We start from the raw sequence: 23899 nt of genomic DNA on the forward strand, positions 1-23899 counted from the left end.
AATAAATCAAATTCCGATGGCTCACACAAAGTGATTCAGACCCTCACCTCATGTTTTGTCGCTCATTATTTGGAGGTAATAACTGCCATCAAGCCCTTCCTGTGGCTCTGGAGGAGACTTCTACTCCCCTCTCTGCCCACCCGGCCCACTTTTCTTGACGTCTGATGGCATTTTTCTCCCATCTATGGCATTCAGCTCTTTCCATGAATGTTGACTTTGATTCAGTTCAGGGCTCATAGCAGACACTTCACAACATGCCAATGTCTTCTTTTCCCCCATTCTTGGTGGTCTCACCTTTGTGACATTCACTCCCAAACACCTTGATGATTTCCTGATTTCATTGTGACCTTCACAGATTCAGCACTTCAACCTCAGACCATTAATGGCGTCGCTTTGTCTTCTGTGGACACAGAGCTTCTGTGACTCCCCATAAAGCTCTCATTTTGTTTCTTCAGTCCAAAGGAACTTCTCCAGCACTTTGGCTGATTAACTCCAGTCTGTGTGTGTCCTTCAGAAGTGTGGTCTTCTAACATGGAGCCCACTGTCATTGACACAGTAACAGATGGTGTGACTTGACGCTGTTGTCCTTTGATCTCGGAGGTCCACCTGAGTCTCTCTTGATGTTTTCTTGTTTTAGCTCCACCATTTAAACTCTCCTCCTGTTCAATCTGAGGTCAGCTTTACTCTGGTGGTCTCATCAGGAGGTGGGCTACAGTCTTGCGGACCCTCAAACATCTTGAGAATATTAGCAGTTGTGCTGAGTGGAACATGAAGCTATTTGGAGGTGGTCTTGTAGTCTTCACCTTGACCACTCTTGGCTGTTACCTTCTTCATCTCCTCCTCTTCTCTTGTCCTCTTTCAGTGTGAGGCACACAATGACACAACACAGCAAAATGAGGACTTGACTGAGTGACTGAAGACCCTGGTGACACTCATTAGAGGAATCAGTCAGCTTGTGATGTCACGACAGTCCAGTGAGGTCTTTGAACTTCTAAGGACCCCCAATAATTTTCTCTGCCATTTCATTTGTTTTAATGTTTAAAATTTGTGAAGTCGAGAACTCAAAGCAAAGTGTCTGATCAGTGCAGAAAAGAACGGAGCAGGATGAGGACTTTTGTCAGATTTAACTTATTTCACATACAATTGTGCTTCATTTTTAAAGCAACATTTTTATCTGTGTCTGTATATAGAGTTGTGTGATAAAGTAAGTGCACCCCATGATGTGGATTTTCTTTTTTGTTTCCTTTTTTAACATTTTTGGACACATCAAGACTTGGGTTCAACAGACGACTTTGGTGATTCACTGCCTGAGTCTCTCTATCCCACAATGCACCAGTCACAGGACCCCCATCACTCTCAGCCCCTCAGTCACACAACACTCAGACTTTCATATCCTAAGCCTGTCCTGCTCTATTAAAACTTCAATGATTTTTATTGTGATGATCCATTCAGTCAAAGCACAAACTCACATTTTATAAAGTCGTCTCTGCTCTGAGGTTCAGGTGGCTGGAGGGTGGAAACTGGAGCTTCATGAGCTGAAAATAAAAAGAGAAGAGAAGAAGAATGGAAACTGTGAAGATGGCATTGTGGGATCTTAGTTTAGTTCTTAAACACGTTGTAAAAATGCAGAGGAATTCGAATAAAACATTTATAAAATATACAAGGACTGGCAAATTAGGCCAAATGTCGATTTGAATATTGATATTAATAATAAATATACAGGGAGTCAGAGAGTATTGAGACCCCCTCACTTTCTGCACACTTTACCGTGTTGTTGATTTAATTTTAAATGGCTTAATGTGCCTTTGTGCTCATCAGTCTACACTCAGTAACCCATAATGACAAAGTGACCTTCAAAAAGGTCTGCACATTTATTACTAATCAAAACTGAAACTTCTCCTTTCTAGAAGTATTCAGACACTTAATTCTGGTCTTTGTGAAATCCCCTTTGGTGGTCTTCATGACTAAGTGTCACTGCAAGTTTTGTACTTAGGTTTTTGTCCAGTTGATCCCAAACATCCTGGCAGATCCTCTCAAACTCCATTACATTTCAAGTGAAGCGTCTGTGAACTGCCTTCTTCAGGTTTCTCCTGTTCTGTGGAGTCTCAGTCTGATCGCTCAAGGACACTCAGACATGTCACAATGCCACTCCGGGTTTGTCTTGGTTGTAGTCTTCAGATCACATTCTGAGGTCACAGGTTTTCTTTAAGGTCCTCTCTGTATTTGACTGCACTTCTCCTCCCCTCATTTCTGACCTGTCACTCTGTCCCCATAGCCTGATGCTGTAACCACCATCTTCACTGTAGAGATGGTATTAGGCGAGTGGTGAGCAGTGCCTGGTCATCTCCAGACATCTTGCTTGGTCTTCTGTCTAAAGAGTTCAACGTTTGTCTCATCAGATCATTGAATCTTTCCCTTGATGCTCTCAGGCTGGCATTTGTCTTTACTCGAGAGTATCTTCTACCTGGTGTGGTAATATGGGACCCCATGCATTACAAAATTGAAGTTAAAGAAGCCTTAAACCGATCAGCATTATTTATAAGGTTAAATGTATACCATTGTAAAGGATGTGCACTTACCGTTTGTGCGTTGAAGGCGCTGCCATGGGAACGTGGGGCCTCGTAGTGGGTGAGCACTGTTAGGCGTGGTCACTCTGGGCGCACCTGGAGCTGTATCATGGCCAGTATGGGCTCCTCCGCTCGTGTTCAATTTTACACGCTGGTGTCCTAGCAGCCAGCCCAGCACAGATGGTTTAAGGTGCGGAGCTCCTGAAAGAAAAAGAGTCAGAGATGGAGATCCCGTATTGTAAATAACTGAATTTACTTACTTGTGAGTCAGCAACTGGTGTGCTTGAGCTCAGCATTGCCATTGGCAGTCCATGGGGGGTTTACATGTGTGCGACCGGCAGAGGTTTGAGTTTGAATAGAAAGTTACTTGGGGCGTGTCGCAGAGCGTGGCGTGAATGTGCCAGTGTCTACCAGGTTAGGTGCGTGGGGTAGATGGGGTGGCAGATTGGCTGGATGATCTTGACGGTGATATTTAAGGAGTTGCTGGCCATCAAGGATCATCAGTGGACCTAAAGGTGAGATAGGATTAAGAACAGCTGAGCTATTGGAGGAGCAGGTGTGATTTTGGTGGCCTTGTAGATATTCTTTTGTACATATAGTTATATATCTCCTGGTGATACTTTTTGGTGGAGGTATATATACTTATTTGGTGTTGGGATAGTTTTTGATTTTGGGATTACTGTAATTGTTTTTGTTTTCTTTTTGTATACACACACTTTTTTTTTCTTATTCTTTTTAAATCTTTATTTTTTTTTCCTGTTGGATGAACTTCTTGAGCCACAGATAAAAGAAGACCACCTTCATTGTTGGAGAGTGTGTGTAATTTTTGTAGGAGTGCACTGTTTTGTAAATACACCATATTTTCCCCTTTTTTTATATTTGTTTCTTAATAAGTGTCAGTGCTGAAGGACAATACATCAAAGCCCGCCTGACTCGAATACATTTTTGTCGTTCAGCATTCTTGTAAATAAACTTGCACCTTTCACGTTTCCATTTTAATCTGTGTCTCATCTCTCTGCTGATCCTGTTCAGTTCATAAACTATCAGATGTCCAGAGTGTAGTCTTGGGCCGCTTTCTTACTATGTGGGATATCACACTGACCACTCTACCATAAACACTTGATTTGTGGAGCGCTGCTGAGATGGCCGTCCTTCCTACAGTTTCTCTCATCTCAGCAGGGGACGTCTGAAGTTCTGTTGTAGTGACCATTAGGTTTCTGGTCCCCTCTCTTGCTAAGGCCCTTCCTTCCCAGTTACTCAGAGTGGCCATCTCTAGAAAGTGTCCTGGTGGTTCCAAACTTCTTCCATTTCTCAATTCTTGAGGCTGTAGTGCTGCTGGGAACACTCAAAGCTTTACAAATGGCTTTATCCCTTTGCTCTGCTCTACTCTTCACCACTATTTGATCACGGAGGTCAATAGAGGGTCCCTTGAACTCAATGTCTTGGTGTTTGTGCTGACATACAATGTCATAAATATTCTGTATTTCATACATATTGACAAGCAGGTACTGTTCTTGACATATTCAGAGCTCCATGTAGTTAAGAAATCCCACCCTAAGTCGAGAGGGTGCTGCTCCTGCTAATGTCATCACTTCAATGAGTTCACAGGACACAAGACGAGTGACGTCACTTCTACAGCCTGCTAATTAAGCTCCGCCTCTTCTGTAACACCACTATAAAATGTCACCAGAAGTGGGTGTTCATTACAGATCTGTGACTGAGGAAGACGGAGCTCCGACTCACAAGTGACTTTAACTTGACAGCCTGTTGATTGCAGCAGATGTCATCACTGTGCTCTGTCTTTGTGCTTTTTATTTCATATTCATCATTAAACGGGGTATGGGAGACATGACTTCTGAGCTAAGAACAGCAGGAATATAAAACACGAGAGCCCAGGGGGAGCACAGCTGAAAATGGATGAACGTGAACTTTTAACGTGGACTCCATCCAGCAGAATGTAATGGACAGCGAAGACAGCAGGAGCAGATGCAGATGTTCTGATATTATAAAGCACTGACGCTGAGCTCAATTTGATTCCATTAACGTCTTCTCTGTTCTCAAATAAACAATTCATTTGTGCACTGAGCCGGCGTAGCCATTTTAAAACAGATTTCTGTTCATTAATCTTAAATTGAGGATAACAAAGGAAATAAAAGAATCCCAAAGTTAAGTGAAAAAGGGACTTTTTAAGACAGTATATGGAAAAAGTATAAGAAGTATAACATTTCAACTTAAAATCCAAAACATCTGATTAAACACAGCTGATCATTTAGTTAGTTTGTTATCACTCAGCTAATCTCTGTGAAAGGCACTATATAGTAAAAAAAATTCTTAACAGAAAAGGATGGCAGATAATTGTTAAAGAGCAGGCCTTCTTCAGTGTCCTCTTACTGTCATTCTGGTCCTCCTAATGGACTTCAATAACAAACACAATGTCATCCAGATGCTGTACCTGATAGAGTCCTTGTCATGATGTCCTCCTGGCTGATCTTCTCCAGACTCTTTTTCAGACCTGACAGCTCCTTTCTCAGGCCCTCAGAAGAGAAATCAGTGGTGACAGTGTAACTCAGCGAGTCTCCATTAGCAGGAAGGACACAGCGAGATGAGAAAGTCTGCATCAGCAGAGAAGAGGGGACAAGATTTCAGAAAGGAGACATTAAAAAGTAAGTAATGCTGATAGAAGGGGGCTCTTCTGAATTAAGGATCAGTGTGGTGGGCAGTCAGCGTGGGTTTAGATGGTGAGAACGCCTGTCATTGACTTGTTGGTTATTTATGAGAGAATATATGGTGGAGTGTAGTGGGGCATCAGAGATTATCAACCTTAACTATCAATGACCTTTTCACACAGGACTCCATGAGAGGCGAGTCAAGATAAAGTGACTGTGGGGGCAGGTGGGTCCAGAATTGACAAAACAAAGTTTTGGGCTTTTCATTTTTCTGAGACAAACGTACAAAAATGAAATGTAAAGACTAACACATGTAGGGAGACAGCTCTTCAATATGATTAAACATTTGAAGGTCTGCAACTCAGAAGTGTGACTTGTGAGGAAATCCTGGGAGCCTTTGTGTCTTCATCACCATCACCAACCACACAAAGTAGAGAAAGCTATGGTAAGCCAAGTTATATAGCGACCACCTCGCGTGGAGTGTAAATCAAGAAGAGAATCTCACTAACGTCTGCAAAACACAGTCGACATCAGGACTATTTTATGGAGTGTGAGATAAAACCACACGAGAAGAATGAGAGATGAGAGAAGACTGGACTATGGGGTCTGAGCTGTGAGGAAATGCTGAAGGTTTTGAATGTCAAAGTTTAAGGATGGAGACATAAGGAGGTGGCCTGGCAGAAGAGTTGGCACCATTTTTAATTAGATGCCTTCTTTTTATTTTCATAAAAATTCAGTTCATCTCACAAACACCTGTAGATTCATTGGCCTATCATGCACACGATTGTTTCAAATTTGACATTTATGTAAACAGAATATTTGAAATATTAAGGAAATATGAAAAGATGATGTGTGTTGAGCTGAATGGCCTGTTCTTGTTCTGTTGTACAAACTCCTAAGATCTTTTACATTTCTCTCTAAATGATCTCAGGTCCCTCACACCCCAGTCTGATCAGAATCCCTGTGAAGTGTCACTCTCACCTGCAGGAAGTGGACGTGGTCCTTGGTCTCTGAAAGCTCCTTCAGTTCAGCTTCTTTCCTCTTCAGCTGCTCGATCTCCTTCTCTAGTCGCTCCATGACTCCTTCAGCCTTTTCCATTTCTCTCTTTTCTTGTTCTCTGATCCTCTCAGTCAGTTTCCTGTGGGCTTCCTCAATGCACCGTATCAGAGCAGTGAAGCTCTTCTCATTTTCTTCCATCTCTCTTTGCACAGATATCTGATTGGAGAGCAGAAACATTTAGAATTGAGTCACCTAATGAGAATTATAAATTGCAAAATGCATTTGTTGGAATTTTGATGTTTTTAAGGACAGATTGAATTTGCTCGAGCGATTGGTGATACTTTAATCACAGAAGGAAGGGAAGTTGAAGACCGCCTCCCAGACAATATGTTCACACACATTTCTGCTGATGCTCTTATTAATGCACCTGCAGCACTTTATGGGATACGCAGTTATAAAAGACATCCTTATAAAGGATCTTGAGAGTCATTAGCAGGAGCTGCTGGGGACACCTCTACTGTCTTGTGAGGACTCCATTTAACCTGATAGTTTTACAAAGGTCTGCTTTAAAAATGGCATCTCCTGCTCAGTCTGGGGTTAGGAGTGGTGTAGAACAACACACACCTGGGGCCTCATGTATAAACGGTGCTTAAGCAAAAAAATGTTGTATACTCACACACTTCTCTCCACGCTGACATCGTGATGTATAAAGCTAAACTTTGCAGAAGCCACGCACATTTTCATGCCAGGTCAATCCCTTGCATATGCAAGTTTTTGGCTCAGTTTAAATACACTGAAATTAACCCCATATCATTTCTAAATATAAGGCATCTGATTGTGATCAACTTGCAATAATAAAATGGTCCACGGAATGGCCAAACTATTCCAAATACCACACCTGCTTTAGCATTGTCACTATCAGTGCACCACTCAGAGTATTTATATCACTGTATCTGAGTGTGGAATCACAGCTGTATAGCAGCTGATCAGAAAGCTCTACCGCAGATTGTGTTGAGAATGCAGAGGATTATTGGGATACAGCTTGTAGCACTCGCTGCCTCAGCCATGTGCACAGTCTATTTGAACTTTGCCCATCTGGCAAACACTTCAGAGCCTTTCCTGTACGGACCTCGTGGTTCAGAAACAGTTTGATCCAAAGAGCATCAAGTGCTCCTGGTAGAACTGTTGGTACTTATAAGTACAATTACCTCACTGGCAACTTGCACTACAGTTATAATATTGAGCCACTTAATAAATCAGTTGCATTATCTGCACTATATGTATATGAATATTGTACTTATGCTTTCAAATTGTATCTTTTTCATTGTTTTTTTATCGTATTATTATTATTATTATTATTATTATTATTGTTGTTGTTGTTGTTGTTGTTGTTGTTGTTTTATCATTTTATAGGAAATAAGTTTATGGAGGATTTGCATATTGAATCTTATTATACCATACCATAACAATAAAGGAATTCAATTCAATTGATAACAAGATGATACCAAGATAGGCAGATACAAGCAACGATAAGCCAGTAAGCTGAATGTGCATCACAGGAAATCTAATGGAAGGAATTATTAAGGATAAGATTGAGCAGCACATGGAAAGGATAGGAGTTTCTCCATGCTGGAATTCTATGAGGAAGCAACAAAAGGCTAAGATCAAAGTGGAGCACATGATACTATTTATCTGAACTTTCAGAAAGCAAGAAAGGTGCCACATGAGACGTTGAGCATCAAACTAAAAGAAGTGTCAGTTCAGGGTGATGTTTGTAGATGGGTGCAGAATTGGCTCAGACACAGGAAGCAGAGGGTGATGGTGTGAGGAACATCATCAGAATTGGCTTATGTTAAGAGTGCTGACCAGCAGGGATCAGTGCTGGGGCCCCTGCTTTTTTTTTCACCTACGTCTTAGTCACGGTGACAGAGGGAATGACGTACTTCTGGGATGAAGAAGAGGACTTTTGATATGACCCGGAAGTGACAGGAAGTGACATGGACTGAGGAATTGGAAACACTTCTGGGTCAAGGACTATAAAAGGACTGTGGGAGATCCCAGACATTGAGCTCAGCTGGGTGGAAGGGTGGCAATGCGTCTGAGAGTGGAGGATTGTTTATTGTATTAGTTATTGTGTTATTGTTTATGAGTATAGTGTTGTGGAGGGTGCTTTGTGCACTGTATTGTCCAAATAAAATAAGTTATTGGACTTTTATCGTGTGTCTGGCGTCTGATCAGAGGGTTCAAGGGAGCGATAGCGCCCCCTATCTGTCACAGTGGCGTAGCCGGCAGGATACTCTGGCCATTTATTGGCAGAGGACCTGTACAAATAAATTTCTGTGGACAGAGAACCCTAAGAGGACAACGTTAAGATACGTAGAATTTTCGCCAAAACCCACCTTTTACAAGTCCACGATGGGGAAAAAGAAGGCAAAGCAGGGCAACAACGCCATGGGAGGTTCTATGTTCGTCATGGCCGACACTCAGGATGAGCGGCAGGGCGGCTACACAGTTAGGGAGAGGCCTCCGGACGAAGAAAACTACAATGAGGTATGTGCCGGGGATATACTTGATAATATATTTAAAATAACTCATTTTGTACCGTGCACATACCTCGGAGAAGATCATCCGGAGGCTCTGTGGGACGCAGAAGAAAATCCAGAATACTGCGTTGCGTTCTTGTTCGGGCAGACGAGCAATACAGAGGACTTCCACATGTCGGTTGCCTGCGAGAGACACGTGACTCAACCCGATGTATTTTGGGAAGGAGAAGGTCCTCGTCCTGCTGCTTTCGACTTCGCCCTCAAGAAGATGGACGTGACCTTTCCGAAGGGGAAGGGGGAGACGGTGGAAGCACCGCTCACCCCACAAAAAAGTAACGAGGGCCGAGAAATGACTGATCGATCTGCCAACAAATTAATACAGGCAGATCGCAGTCAGCCAAAGATGGCGACCCGGTCCTCGGCCAAAAAGAACTCCAATTCCCAGAATCCCTTGCAAAGCCCGTCAGAGCACGTGCCAGGAGCGGGCGTGCTCATTGCTCCCAGTCGGAGGGTAAGGCTAGTGATTGCCTGGTCCTACCTCTGGCTGAATTAAATAAATTTATAGACATACGGGAACTCGAGAAGCTGATCGAGCCCGTACAAAGTTTCTTGCAGGTCCTGACAAGCATTGAGAAGATCGTCAGGGAGCTGGGAACAGTGGCCGAAGCGCCTTTGAGAAAGGTGGAAGATTACCTACGGCGGTTTGGTCAGGAGCCTTCCATGTTATATAATTTGGAGGTACAGGTGAGTAATACCGGTACCATACAGCATAAAGGGGCGCAGTGTGATCCGGGCCCGCGATTAATAAGTAGCGGGTGCCAAGTCACTGCGAGCCCTACAAAAGAGTGTGGAATGATGACAGAAGGGGCAGGGGAAGCACCGATCAAACCGAAGCGCTGGAAAGTGCTGTCTCCCAGAGCGATGCAGTGCTGAATATGCCGCCTCCTTTCAATTCAAAATCAAAGGGCGTGCAGACAGTAAAAGGGCTCTCTTTTGCTAATAGAGAGACCCAAACTGTGGACAAGCCCCAGATTAAACAGGAGATCCCAAAAATGAAACGGGGGTCTCCTGACAAATTAGAAAAGAGACCTGAAAGCTCAAAGGCGGCTCTGGAATCCTGCTCAGTGGGGAAAGGGGCGGGAAAGGGGCGGAGTCAGACTTCCCGAAGTGTTTCCAGTCTCGCCAAGGGATAGAAACAGGGGGGTGGCGGCTGTGCTACATATGCCGCCAGCCGGGCCATGTTTGGCAACATTGTCCTCAGGGACCAGGGGATCAGATGACTTATTTATTTAATGTTCCCCCTAGGTTCTCCCAGGAATATTCAGGACAGTGCCAAGGCCCGACCAATAACACCTCCTGGAGGAAGACGTCCCTCGCGGGGCTGGCTGCTTAGAACCTTAGTTCTTCACTGGGAGGAGAGTACTGTGGGACATGGCCGGCCTTTTATCCCGGCCAATACCTCCAGGCCACCAGGTGGAGCCCTGCCTGCAACATAGAGGTGCCCCGAGTTCCAGCAGGGCATCATGGACAGTGGAGTTTTTCATCACAGCACTGCTGGATACCATGAGGGCCTCCAGGGGACGCTGCAGGAAGGCCCAGAGACTTTGGTTTCACCTATAACCCGCAAGTACGTCTTAGTCACGGTGACAGAGGGAATGACGTACTTCCGGGATGAAGAAGAGGACTTTTGATCTGACCCGGAAGTGATAGGAAGTCACGTGGACTGAGGGATTGGAAACACTTCCGGGTCAAGGACTATAAAAGGACTGTGGGAGATCCCAGACATTGAGCTCAGCTGGGTGGAAGGGTGGCAATGCGTCTGGGAGTGGAGGATTGTTTATTGTATTGGTTATTGTGTTATTGTTTATGAGTATAGTGGAGTGGAGGGTGCTTTGTGCACTGTACTGTCCAAATAAAATAAGTTATTGGACTTTTATCTGGGGTCTGGCGCCTGATCAGAGGGTTCAAGGGAGCGATAGTGCCCCTATCTGTCACACTGGTTAAGTTTGCAGACAATACCAAGATAGGTAGATTAGCAGATAATTTGGAATCCTTTATATCATCACAGAAGGACTTGGATAGCAGACAGGCTTGGGCAGATTTGTGTCAGATGAAAGTTAATGTCAGTAAATGTAAAGTTTTACACAAAGAAAGTAAAAATGTTAGTTTTGAATATGCAATGGGTAGTCAGAAGATCGAGAGTCCACCTTATGAGAAGGATTTAGGAGTCGTAGTGGACTCTAAGCTATTGTCTTCCCAACAGTGTTCAGAAGCCATTAAGAAAGCTAACAGAATGTCAGGTTATATAGCGCCTTGATGTGTGGAGTACAAGTCACAAGAGGTGCTGCTCAAGTTTTTATAACACACTGGTGAGGCCTCATCTGGAGTCCTGTGTGCAGTTTTGGTCTCCAGGCCTATACAGTTTAAGTAAAAGAAGATTAAGAGGTGACATAATTAGTCCAGTGGATCGAGACTGTTATTTTAAAATGAGGTCATCAAGAACACGGGGACACAGTTGGAAACTTGTGAAAGAGAAATTTCAAACATTAGGAAGTTTTTCTTTACACAAAGAACGATAGACTCTTGGAATAAGTGACCAAGTAGTGTGGTGGACAGTAAGACTTTAGGGACTTTCAAAACTCGACTTGATGTTTTTTTGGAAGAAATAAGTGGATAGGACTGGCGAGCTTTGTTGGGCTGTATTCTTGTTGGGATTGGCGTGACACTGGATGGATAGATGGATGGAATAATTAAACATGAACTACGAAAATATTTCAATGTTTCTTAAATGTTTTGAAAAATCAGTGTTATAAGCTTACAGATGGCTTGACATTTATTAAAGAGTTGATTGTGTGCTGATTGGTGACGTGGAGAAGGAAAAGGAAGGACAGGAATTAGGGGTTAGTACATTTGAAAGAGACAGTACTGTTGCAATAAATTATTTCATCGAAGGTCGTGCACGGCGCAGCAAGCATCTTGTGGGATGCAGGAACAATCACTGGACGAGGCGCCAGCTCATCACTATCACTGTGCCACTGTGTTCCCATTTTTAGTACATTCTTTACTTCATTTCATCATGAAAATGATCTCAAGTAAACATTTTAGAATTTGAATTGTCTAGAGAGCTGTAATATTATGAAAGTAATGGATTCTGAGTCCTGTCGGTGTAAGAGAAAGCCCAATTAAGAAGCACATAGTGATTCACACACATAGAGTACACAGAAGAACACATATAATATGCAGCATTTAACGTGTTACTTTAGTTATGATGGGATCTGAGAAACTCTAGTAAATTAAACATTGATTTTAAGATTAAGTTTACGAGTGGGTAGCGCTGCTGCCTCGCAGTTAGGAGACCCGGGTTCACTTCCCGGGTCCTCCCTGTGTGGAGTCTGCATGGGTTTCCTCCGGGTACTCCGGTTTCCTCCCACAGTCCAAAAAAATGTAGGTTAGGTGTATTGGTGATCCTAAATTGTCCCTAGTGTGTGCTTGGTGCGTGTGTGTGTGTGCGCGCCCTGTGGTGGGCTGGCGCCCTGCCCGGGGTTTATTTCCTGCCTTGCGCCCTATGTTGGCTGGGATTGGGTCCAGCAGACTCCTGTCACCCTATAGTTAGCATATAGCAGGTTGGATAATGGATGGATGGATGGATAATGGATGGATAAACTATGAGAATAAAGTGGACATTTTAACCTTCATTTCACTGTATCCCTATTTTTTTTCTCTGTACCCTGATACGCTTCCCTATGACACTCAGATGGTGGGCTATGACTTATTTTTTAATGGTGTAAGAGCTAATCTTAGAAATGTAATGCTTAAAGTTAAATTCAAACAGTGTTTGCTTGACTTCTATAGAATATTAACTTCTTATAGAATATCTTTCACCCCCTGTAAGTTAATATGAGTGTTCTGGTTCTGATTGTTTTGCAAACCTTTGTAATCCTAATATAAAAATCCTAATGCTACTGCTGCAAGCAGGAAGCCATGTGGCAGGAGGAAGTAAGTAGGAAGTAGGAAGTGAGTGCAGCAGCAGTAAGCCTGGTGTGTTTATTACCTCTGTGTTTGTTCTCTCAAACAATCCTTCGCCATCCTGCTTAGTTAGCCCTTGTGAAGGCATTCCCTGTAAGTTCTCTTTTTTCTAGTTTTATAGTCTTTGTTTAAGTAACTTTGGTTAAAGAGTGTCAAAGTAAATGTTGTATTTCATCACATAAATTTACTGAGCCTTTGGCTGTTAAGCTCTTAGTTATAACTGCTGCTGTATTTACTCTATGTTACTTATACAAGTACTTATTAGTGTTTGTTTGTATTTGTATTTACAGTTTCACACCATTTTTGTAATTAAACATTCTCTACATCACTTCGGGGTTCCGGGAATTATTGCATGAAGGTGTTTAGCTTGCTGGATAATTGAACAGGAGATTCAGTGAGGCCAGTACAATGAGATAGAACTTTCTTAGCTACATCTGTAATGAAGTCAGTGTGTGTTTGGAATTAGTCTCATAGTTGGCATGGGATAAGCATACAGTTTTCTGACCATTTAGAAATGGTTTAACTGTATAAGTAACTTAAAGAATGAAACAAGATGAATAAGCTTTAAACAGAACTTTTCTTTTCTTTGCTATATCAATTTTTTCTCTTTTTTACTTTGAATTTTTACTAAAGTTTTTAAAATGAAGATCTTTTGTCTGTGGAATCATTTCAAGCTATCGCTGAATCCCATTTTGAAAAATTGAGCTGCTGAACTTTGGTAATTTTGGGTAAACACAGCTACACACGCGACTTCTGGCACTTCTGATATTTCTGGCACTGTGCGACTTTCTGAACTTGAAATTTTGAGTGTCTCTGCCACTCTGTTACTCAATCAATTTCCTTTATACCACTGCTTAAGCCAACAAATAGTACCCCTTTCCTTGCCTCCACTTCGCATTCACTGAAATTCTTTTTTTCACGTGCTTTTGCCATTGTCTTTAAACCATCTCTGAACAAAAGGTGATATTTATATTGATTTGCAAATTAAAATATGCAAAATTCTGGCAGGAGTCGGGGTGGGGCAGCAGGCGCGTGTACGTGTGTTAACTTTTTGCACTGACCGGGTTTTATGGAGCTGAAGTGACTAGGAGTTGTCAAGGGGCTTCTAACTTCATTTAATTTAATGAATGTTTTGCTTACTTTTCTTCCCCATCTCTTTTCCATTGTAAACCTCAGAGTTGTGTGTCGTTATTTCCATGTTTGATGTTATTCTACTTCATTTATTAACTTCTTAATTTTACTAATACAGCTCCAAATCAGAAAAATTTAGAATGGTATGCAAAATGCAAATAAAAAAAACACAGAGATTCTTAAATTTATTTTGATTTTTATTTCATTGCAGACTGTATGAACCCAAGATATTTCATGTGTTTTTTCTGCTCAGCTTCATTTCATTTGTTATATTATACATCCATTCCTGAATTTCAGGCCTACACCAATTCCAATTAAAGTTGGGACGGGGTGGGGGGTTTAGGGGTGTGGGGGCAAATTAGGACCAGTAATGAGGGAAAAAAAATAATGATGTAATTTCAAACAGGTGACAGTAGTCATGATTTGGTACAAAAGCGGCATCCATAAAACATTAAGCCTTTGAGGAGCAAAGATGGACAGAGGATCTCCAGTTTGTCAACACATGCATGAGAAAATCATTAAAATCTTTAAAAACAATAAAAATTGGAATGGATGTGCAAAATATTCCTTTATAGCAGTTAATATTATTAAAAGATTCAGGCATTCTGGTGGAATTGAAGTGTGTAAAGAACAAAGGTGCAAGCCTAACCTGAACACCCGTGATCTCTGATCCCCTCAGACCGCAGGCACTGCGTCACTCATCAATAGCTGATAGAGCCACATGGAACGACAAGGGATTACTTTGTCAAACCCTACAATATGGACTTTCATTCACAAATACCACTTCAAACTTTACTATGCAACAAAGAAGCCTCATGTTTAGCATGTCCAGAAGTGACATCAACTTCTCTGGGCTATCTGGGATGGACCATCGCACAGTGGAAATGTGTACTGTGGTCAGACGAATCAGGAGTCCAAATGTTTTCTGGAAGAAATGAACGCTGTGTTATCAGGACTGTCCAGACAGTTGTCAGAAACAAATTGAAAAGCCTGCAGGGTCTGTCATGTTATGGGGTTGTGTCAGTGCCCTTGGCAAAGGTCATTTATACTTCTGTGATGGCAGCATTAATGCAGAAAAGTACACTGAGATTTTAGAGCAACATATGCTGCCATCAAGATAACATCTTTTCCAGGGATGTCCATGCATTTTTCAAGAAGACAATGCAAAACCACATTCTGTACACATGACAAAGGCATGGCTGAGAAAGAAGAGGGTACGGGTATTGGACTGTCCTGCCTGATGTACTCAGCTGTCCCCAGTAGAGAATGTGTGGAGAATTTTGAAACGAAAAATGTGAGTGATGACCCCATACTGTGGCACACCTTGAGACTTGTATTCAGGAAGAATGGGACAAAATAACAACTGAAATGTTTCATTGCTTGGTATCCTCAGTGCCAAAACGAGTTTTAAGTGTTGTGAGAAGGAATGACGACTTCACGAAGTGGTGAGTACTTTACCGTCCAAACATTTTGGAATGTGTTGCCTGATATGTTGCCTGAAATGCAGGAATGGATGTATAGCATCAAATGAAATGAAGTTGAGCAGATAAAACATGAAATATCTTGGATTCATACTGTCTGCAATAAAATAAAAGTCAAAGTACATTTAAGAATCACTGTGTTTTTTTATTTTCATTTTCCATATTGTATCAAATTTTTCTGATGTGAGGTTTCAAATTTGCCAATGCAATTTTGGCTCATATTTGTATGGTGACACCTGGAGGACGTTTACTATGCAGGTTTGTCAAAGTGGTAGGTAAGTATAAGGTAAAAGGTGTGTGCTGTCCAGGATCATCAACCCCAAAGCTGGAGGTGCTCAGCTGTTTTCAGGACTTTGCTCAGCTGGACAGTGACTCAGATAACTCTGAGGTTTTAGGCAGGGATGAGAAGCTTTAAAAGGTCACCTCCAAAACAGTCTCTAGAAAGATACAAGAAATGACATTATGGGATTCAGTTATTATGGAATTGAGATGAAGCTTTTCTCCAGATACAGACAGTCTTACATGATGTGTTGCCTTTTTGTTACACATGTAGATAATCTCTAGCTGGGTGGATAGGCACCTGGCCTGAGCAGCGGCGGATCCAGTTGTTATTCTCAATGGTGTTCAGTTCTCAGTGAGTAATTGAAATAGTTAGGATCAGATTGCCAGTTCTGCAGGACCAATTTAAAGAGTTTGGTGTAAAGCTGAGGAGCAGAAGTGACAACGAGGTCAGAAGTTTTGCTTGTGCCACACAACAGTCCAGGTAAGACTGAGGGGATTAAAAGGTTTAATGCACATCTGAAATCTTGGTGTCGGATGACAGAGTCAGGATGAGTTGTAATTCAACAGGAGGAGCTTTAATGTAAGCTTGATATGTATCACAATCAAATTAATGGAAGAAATAATATAGAAGTGATTGTGTACCCCTGCCATATAAAGTAGTACATTGTAATAATAATATTATAGTATACCTGTGTGCTTTGTATTGTACATTCTCTGTTTCTTGTGTGCTGCTCTTCTCTCCCTGGACTTACACACATTTAAATACAGGTGAGGGAGTTTTTTGCAGGACAGGACTGTGAGCCAGAAGGCAGTAATTGACAGCATCGCCCTTTGTGGGTGAAATCTTGAAGTGTCCATCAAAAACTGTTCCAGTCAGTAACCAATGATGGGTCTGACCACCAAAACTTAGTAATCTGGAGGAATGGCTGATCTATGTGACAGTTACAGTTACAACACATGAATTCTGTGAACACTAATAAAAAAAAGTGGAAACGGCCTGCTGGCTGTCAGGATGGTCAAAGTTAGTGAGGTAGTCACCTGCATGACTTTTAAGATTGTCCTTAAGTTCCAACTAGCCAGTTTTCAAAGGGTGAGATTTGAAAGTTTTTTTGATGGGGGGGCGGGGGTTAGTGCGCTCTTCAAATCTTCTGTCATTCACAAAATCTGCCTTTCATTTTCCAATGTTCTCCCCTCCCCACACGGACAATAAGATGTTAATAGCTAAAATTTCAATTGAGTGTGTTTATGGGGATTTATGTATGTAGTAGTGGGAAACTGATTGGGGGGGCAGATCAATGTAACATTATATAGTCGATGTTTTGTAAAAAGAAAAGGTATGTGAATGTTCAGCTAAGATATACCTGTTTCTCTCTTTTAGATAAAATATTGAAATTGTTGATATTTTGCTTCTGTCTTTACATGACCATGTGCTTTGGAAGGAGAACAGCAGAACAACCAGGTCCATTGTTACAAAAAGAGTTTAATGTAAGATTTATTTGACAGTGTAGAATATTTCACTTTGAGTTCAGGGGTACTGTTGTAATTGAACAACACTTATCAAGAACGGGTGCATTAATGAACAGTCTGTTGTGAACTAGGAGTTCCAAAGCACGTAAATCCTTAAAGTTCCAAAAGCACTTCCAAAAAAGTCTCCCGGGACAACATCAAAATTATGAGCTAAACACAACAAGGGCCTTATAGACTCTTTATAAAATTAAAGATTTATTCTTCACAAAGTGGTATTTCAAACACTCAGATGCCCTGTGGAGCCAGACAAGGCAATCCAAAGAAAACAACATTTCAAAACAGAATCTAAAGAGAGCAGTCGAAAAACAAAATACAGGTTCAAAAATCCAGAAAATCACAAACGCATAAGGCACAGGGAAAAGAACAAGAGCTCACCAAACTCACTGAGCACATTCACAATGAACCGCCAGGAACTGTGGGAGACCCTCTGGATTTGTAGGGTGGAGGGCAGTTCCTGGCAGTGATTGGCAGGGGGAAGCACACACAAAACACATGGAACATAACACTGGCAGCTTATAGACAGGATCAAATACAAAGAATAATTCACAAACTCAGCAAAATCAACATTAACCCCTTAACCGCACTCTGCCGGATATATCCGGCATCGTAGCTTTATTGCTGACGCCTTACTGCCGGAATTATCCGGCACATTTGCCTGTGGTTATGTGAATGCCTGGCGCGTAGTATAACTGACAGTTTGGCGTGGGTATTATTACTACGTTGTATTTCGACAACTCTGCGCTTGTATTGGCCGATCACGTGATGTGATTCGAAAGTGAAAGCTGTGAATATGGCGAAACGTAAACTGACTTCAAGTGAGGTTTTGCAGGCGATTTTGGACAATAATTCTAATCATGATTGTAGCAGTTCTGAAGAAGATTTTAGCGACAATGATGATCAGCAACGTGCGCTGCATGATACTGAATGACGGTGCATCGGATGACGGTGATGAGTGGGTGTATCCCCAGCATCTCAACTGGACTGCTGCCCGTGCTGAACTACCTTTTCTGCATCCGTTTGAGGGAACGTGTGGCTTTACTGTTGATGTAAACAATTACACTGCTGAGCAGTTTTATGAGCTGTTTGTGTCACCTGATTTGATCAGACATTTTGCTCATCAGACAAATCTGTATGCAGCACAGTTTATTGAGAAAAATCCCAATTTACCTCCACATTCCCGTGTTCGTGCTTGGGTAGACACTGATGAAAACGAAATGAAAAAATTCATTGGGATTTTGATGTTGATGGGAATAATCAGAAAACCAGATATTGAGATGTACTGGTCTACAGATCCTACATGCCAGGACCGTCAGTTACAGTTGATGAAAGTTTATTGTTGTGGAAGCCTGAGAAAAGGTACATTTTGTGTTTTATTATGTGTTTGCCCATTTCTAGAACTTGCACAACATTTAGTGGTCAATACTGCTTGAATAAATGTAAAAAATGTAAAAAAAATGTAAAAAAAAGTAAAAAAACGAAAATTGTTCAGATTTCGCCTGGCATGGGGAATATTTAGGGAGTTGGCGGTTAAAGGGTTAACTTAAATAAGCAAAAACAGACATGAAGCAAGACATTGAACCACAGCTAGGGGAGGAATCCTGGCTGAGAAATGTCTCGTTCAGCATAGGTTTAGATGAGGGATTTCATGTATCACTAATAAGTAGGAATTCTATCATGAAACAACAAAAACAGATGAGCATAAAAGCATAAACCAAATGAGGAGGTCAATCTGTTGGACTGCTGTCCTTTACTTGTACTTCGTCAACTGTCCTCTCTTTATCTTAATTGGACTACAGAGTGTTGAGTGACAGATTGTGACCCACCTACTTTCTTTCAGTGGTCTAGGCCTGCTGTGTTTGATGCTTTTGTACCCTACATGGCGCCAGTCCGTTTAACGTGAGTCTGTGCTAAATAAATTAGGCTGTAAAACATTAGTTGGTTGTTGCACAGGAATGTGTGTGAAGAGTTCTTCCTTTGGTAGCTGATAACTTTTCATAAATGAATCCTGGAATAAATGGACATGAGGCAGCATATTGCCTTGGAGAGTGTGACATTTTCTCACAAGGTCAGACCCACACTAGCAATCACAATGAGCCAATTTGAGGTTTCTGCCAATTAACCAAACCTAAACGTGAGAATGTGGGGGAAGATCTAAAATAACTGGAGGAAACCCACTGAGATAGTGGAAGAAGTGGTAAACTCCACATGGAAAATGAATGGAGAACAGTGGACCTGAGATTCAGCCAATGGAACTAGGAAATGACAGGCTCTACAATCAAAATTAACATCTTTACAACAAAAGAAATTGAACAACTCATCTTTATCTCACAATATCAACACAACATTAACAGTATGATCATGGAGAGAAGGCTAAAAAGGTCTTAGCTCAACAAATCCACAAACAGGAAGTTTGTAACACAATAACAGAAATTACCAACACAACTGAAGATAAAATCATTGACCATTAAAATATAACTCACACATTCAGAGAGTACTACTAGTCTTTATATTCTACTCAGTTTAAAGGAGATTAGACTAATCTAAGGAGTAATACAAATTCAACAGCTGGACAAACCTCTGATACTCTCAGAACTACTGGATGCTGTAAACTCACACCAAAGTGGGAAAACAGAAGGCCCTGATGGCAACCAAGTGGAATTTTATAAAGAAGTTTTCAACTAAGTTAGCTCCACTCTTATTAGTAATGCTTACAGAAGGTAAAGACAACAAAATTCTACCTCAACCTGTTTGACAAGCATTAATTAATATTTTTAAAAAGAAAAATAAAGATTTATCACAGTGTGCATCATGCAAACCAATTTCAATTCTGAATAATGTAATGTAAGGTAATGTAACATGGCACTACCTAACTTTCAGTTTTATTACTAGATGGCAAAGACCTGGAAATTGAAACAAATTGATGAATTTATACCAGCCTTGTCTGCAATTTAATTAAAATCTTTAAGCTCTGCTGGCTCTTCTACTTTTAGTTTAGTTCTCCTCTCTTTGATAGTTCTCCTCTCACCTTCATCTCCTCCATAGTTCTCCTCGTCTCCTTCAGGTTCTTCTCTCTCTCCTCAAGTCTCCTTTTTATGTCATTCAGTGTCACCCCCAGCTGTTTCTGTTTGGACACACAAGAGGACGCGCTTGGTCAGATCAGAATTCTCTTTCACCTTTTGATTTCTTCTTCTGTTTCTGCATCCTGATATTTGTACAACACATTTCTTTTTTTACATTTCATGACACAACGTACTTCTTCTGTCAAACTTTGACACAGTAGGTGACACACAGAGATTTGATTCAACAAATATGAATAAAACAGATTAAAAGAAACATTAAATATTAGTGATTCAAGATGGAGTTTGGGATTTTAGATTGCATACAATAATGAAGACAGTTTGAAGGTACACTGGTGTGTGAGTTAGTTCTTGATGTTTTGAACACATCACATCAACAAACTGGGAATTCAGAACTTTACACACAAAAAAACTGGACTGTGTAGGTGAAGAATCTAATTAATTAATTAATTAAAACTACCAAACAGTAAGTCCAGAGCTGGAGGTCTTTGTTTCACTTTACAACCAGAACACCAGAACTATGAAGAAATCTGCTTAGTTTATGCCTGAAATTCATAAATTTTCAAAAGTCCTCACAATCATCTTTCACTTTCTCTATCTGTAGCCCAGACATGGTGATGGACTAACAACTGACTCAAACACTCTTACTGCAGTAAATGATCCATCTTATGATCCATCCATTCTTAACCCATTTAACTAGGGCAAAGTCAAAGGTCAATTGGAGGCTTATCATAGCAAACACTGGGCACAAGGCAGAGACAACACCAGGACAGAGCACGAGTCCATCTCAAAGCAAATACACAGACACACACAGGAAGCATGTAGTGATTCACACACACAGAGCACATAGAAGATCAAATACAAAACAAACCATTTAATGTGCTACTTTAATTACGATAGGATTTGAGAAACTAGTAAATTAAACCATTTAAAGATGAAGTCTATGATGTTCTACTTTAATGACAAAATTAACTACGTAATTAAAGTGGAAATTTCGAGATTAAAGTTGACTTTCCAGCTTTTTTCCCACTGTGTCCCTATTTTTTTTTTCTTTTCTCAGTGCCCTAATAAGCTTTCATATGACACTCAGACGGTGGGCTACAACTCGTCTTTTCACAGCGACTTTAATATCTGACAACTTCTTTTCTATTTCGGGCACTGTGCGACTTTGTGAACTTAAAGTTTCAAATTTCTCTCTATGTCACTCGATCAACTTCCTTTTGTTGTTTATACCAATGTTTAAATCAACAAATAGTACGCTTTTCTTTGCCTCCACTTGGTATTCACTGAAATTCTTCTATTTTCCCCGATGCTTTTGCCATTGCCTTTTCACAGAATGCTGAGCTTAAGGGCTGTTTATATTGATTTGCATATTCAAATTGGCATGATTCTGGGAGGAGTTGGGAAGTGGTAGCAGGCGCATGCACGTGTGTTACTTTTCACGCTGACCGGGATTTATGGAGCGGAAGAACGTGGAAGTTTGCGAACACACAGATTTATGCATCTGGATTTTTTTGTGCGTACGTACATTCCCGCTTTTGTCCGTACGCCATGTTTTAGTGTGAATTCTACGCACGGTGTTATGCATGAGGCCCCAGGAGAGTTTGTGTGTGAAGAGATTGTCACTGTGATTGAGTTCTGTAATGGAAACTGTTATCAAGATAGTTAACTTCATAGTTTCTCGTTCTTCATTGACACACAAGCAAGTCAAGTCTCTTCTATAAGAAATGGAGAGCACAATATGGACCTCCCGCTGTACAGAAATGTTCATTGGCTTAGTTGAGGTAATGTTTAGAACAGATTTGTATCAAGTCTAGAAGCAATCAGGGTGTTTCTTGATGAAAAAGAAGTACATTTCCCAGAACTGAATGACGACAACTGGCTGTGTAAGCTGATGTTTCTAGCTGATGTAACTAAACACCTGAATGACTTAAATTTGAGTTTTCAAGGTCAGGGGCAAACAGTACTTGAACGTTTTGAGCACTGGAAAGGATTTGCGTTAAAATTAGACATATTTTGCAGTGATATTACCACTGACATCTACAAATACTTTCCAAACATAAAGACTCATTCAAATCAATTTACTGTCAACAGAGATGAGCTTCAGAAGTACGTCGAACTGCTGTTTGCTAAACAAGGTCAAGACTTCTAAATTCACAGGCCCATATTTTCTTACCTCATCAAGCCTGACTTAACTGATCTAAAATTCCAAAAAAATAAAATTTTGCAAAGCATAGCTTTTGCATTTCTTGCTATTTACCGTATATTAAAATACTGAATAATCAATAAAGAATAGCCTAGTTATGTAATGTATTGGAAACATGTTAATATAAAATCAAGTTAATGTGTTTCAGTGGTTGTTGTATAAAAATATGGTGGACTTAGGTTGGCACGCTGAGTGACTTTGCAGCATTACTTCAGCACAACACTACTAATATGTCACCGGCCCCACTGGTCTTTGTCATAATCATACATGAAATGGAATTATCACTAATGGGTTTGACATACACAATGTCCTTATTGTCAAATAAATACATTTATCTCCAATCACTCATGAAATGTTTGATTACTTATTTAATTAAAACGAGGACATCTACACAGGAAGAATATTAGATTTAATTCTGGAGTACAATAAAAATGACATGTGACAATAATGTGTCTCTTAAAAAGCCCCAAGATCAACTCAAATGCAAACTCACATTCTATAAAAATGGACAAACAAGACAAAGGCAGACAACCAGCTAAACACAACAGGTATGTGTCAGCACTGCAGAGTGTCTCTATTCTTGTGTCAAAGCCTTGTATTGAATTATGTTTATAATGACATTGCAGGGTGACTTAATACACTTACATTGGTCAACTGTAACATCACCTTGCTAAGATCACCTTATTAGTGTCAGAAGGTTTGATATTTCTATGAGTAGCCCATGTGACTCTCACACCCCTGTCAGTGACCAGTTCCGGTCTGCAGGCTGTAGTTGGCCCACCACTGCTTTAGATGTTAAAAAGAAAATCTGATCAGAGCACAAATAAACTCCACTGGGTGTAATGAGAGCACTCAGGTCTTCATGGACAATATTGGGGATCTCATCCTGGACTGTTTTATGCCTTACACCATCTCACCAGGACAGACTCCAGGAACCTACTCTCTGAACTTGAAAAATCAGGTTTATAAGATAGATGGACAGATATCTCTGTAAGACAGACAGACAGACATGTCACACACAGCAGGTGCTCACTGCTCTCAGCTCCTTCACAGGTTTTCTTCATTTTCTTGGTTACACAAGTTGTATTATCACAGGATTTGTGAGACTTAACCAAGTCTGTTGAGTAGGCCGGTCTACTCTCGCACCCTACGATTAACAAAAACACACACACACACACACACACACACACATACACAAATCCTAGTCATACAACAACACACGGGAGGAAGAAACTGGGCAGACAACAAACTCTCTGTGATGTCGTCATACAAGTGGATTCCTCAGATAAACACTTGAAGCTGCAAAACAAGCTGCCAGAAATTCCTTATCTCAAAGTTATTAAAATACATTCCATTAAACACTAAACTCCACTCACCCCTTTATTTTCTCTTTC

The 23899-nt window shown here is 41.0% G+C and overlaps 5 protein-coding genes across 18 annotated transcripts in view; 3 read left to right on the top strand and 2 right to left on the bottom strand.

Moving 5' to 3' along the window:
- LOC114652512 (tripartite motif-containing protein 16-like) overlaps positions 1 to 23899 on the top strand; it is a 979029-nt gene that overhangs the window by 866473 nt on the left and 88657 nt on the right. The gene's annotated exons all lie outside the window — the stretch shown is intronic.
- LOC114641503 (tripartite motif-containing protein 16-like) overlaps positions 1 to 23899 on the bottom strand; it is a 1283323-nt gene that overhangs the window by 709843 nt on the left and 549581 nt on the right. For 5 of the 11 annotated variants that reach the window (XR_007934961.1, XR_007934960.1, XR_007934959.1 and 2 more), the window contains exons 5-7: positions 6215 to 6448; positions 5020 to 5179; positions 2580 to 2768 (exon numbers count right to left, since the gene is read on the bottom strand). Coding sequence is in view for 2 of the 11 variants with exons in the window: in XM_051927841.1 (XP_051783801.1) it covers positions 2580 to 2768; positions 5020 to 5179; positions 6215 to 6448 (583 nt within the window). In the remaining 9 variants the exon portion in view is untranslated. The remainder of the gene's footprint in view (positions 1 to 2579; positions 2769 to 5019; positions 5180 to 6214; positions 6449 to 23899) is intronic. The other 6 variants (XR_007934967.1, XR_007934966.1, XR_007934964.1 and 3 more) reach the window with 2 other exon arrangements.
- Positions 1 to 23899, bottom strand: part of LOC114652539 (tripartite motif-containing protein 16-like) — an 837738-nt gene that overhangs the window by 383980 nt on the left and 429859 nt on the right. The window lies entirely within an intron of this gene.
- Positions 1 to 23899, top strand: part of LOC114652524 (tripartite motif-containing protein 16-like) — a 538688-nt gene that overhangs the window by 250043 nt on the left and 264746 nt on the right. The window lies entirely within an intron of this gene.
- LOC114652414 (tripartite motif-containing protein 16-like) overlaps positions 1 to 23899 on the top strand; it is a 1097043-nt gene that overhangs the window by 126403 nt on the left and 946741 nt on the right. The gene's annotated exons all lie outside the window — the stretch shown is intronic.

The sequence above is a fragment of the Erpetoichthys calabaricus genome, chromosome 5 (genome assembly GCF_900747795.2).
Source record: "Erpetoichthys calabaricus chromosome 5, fErpCal1.3, whole genome shotgun sequence".
NCBI lineage: Eukaryota > Metazoa > Chordata > Cladistia > Polypteriformes > Polypteridae > Erpetoichthys > Erpetoichthys calabaricus.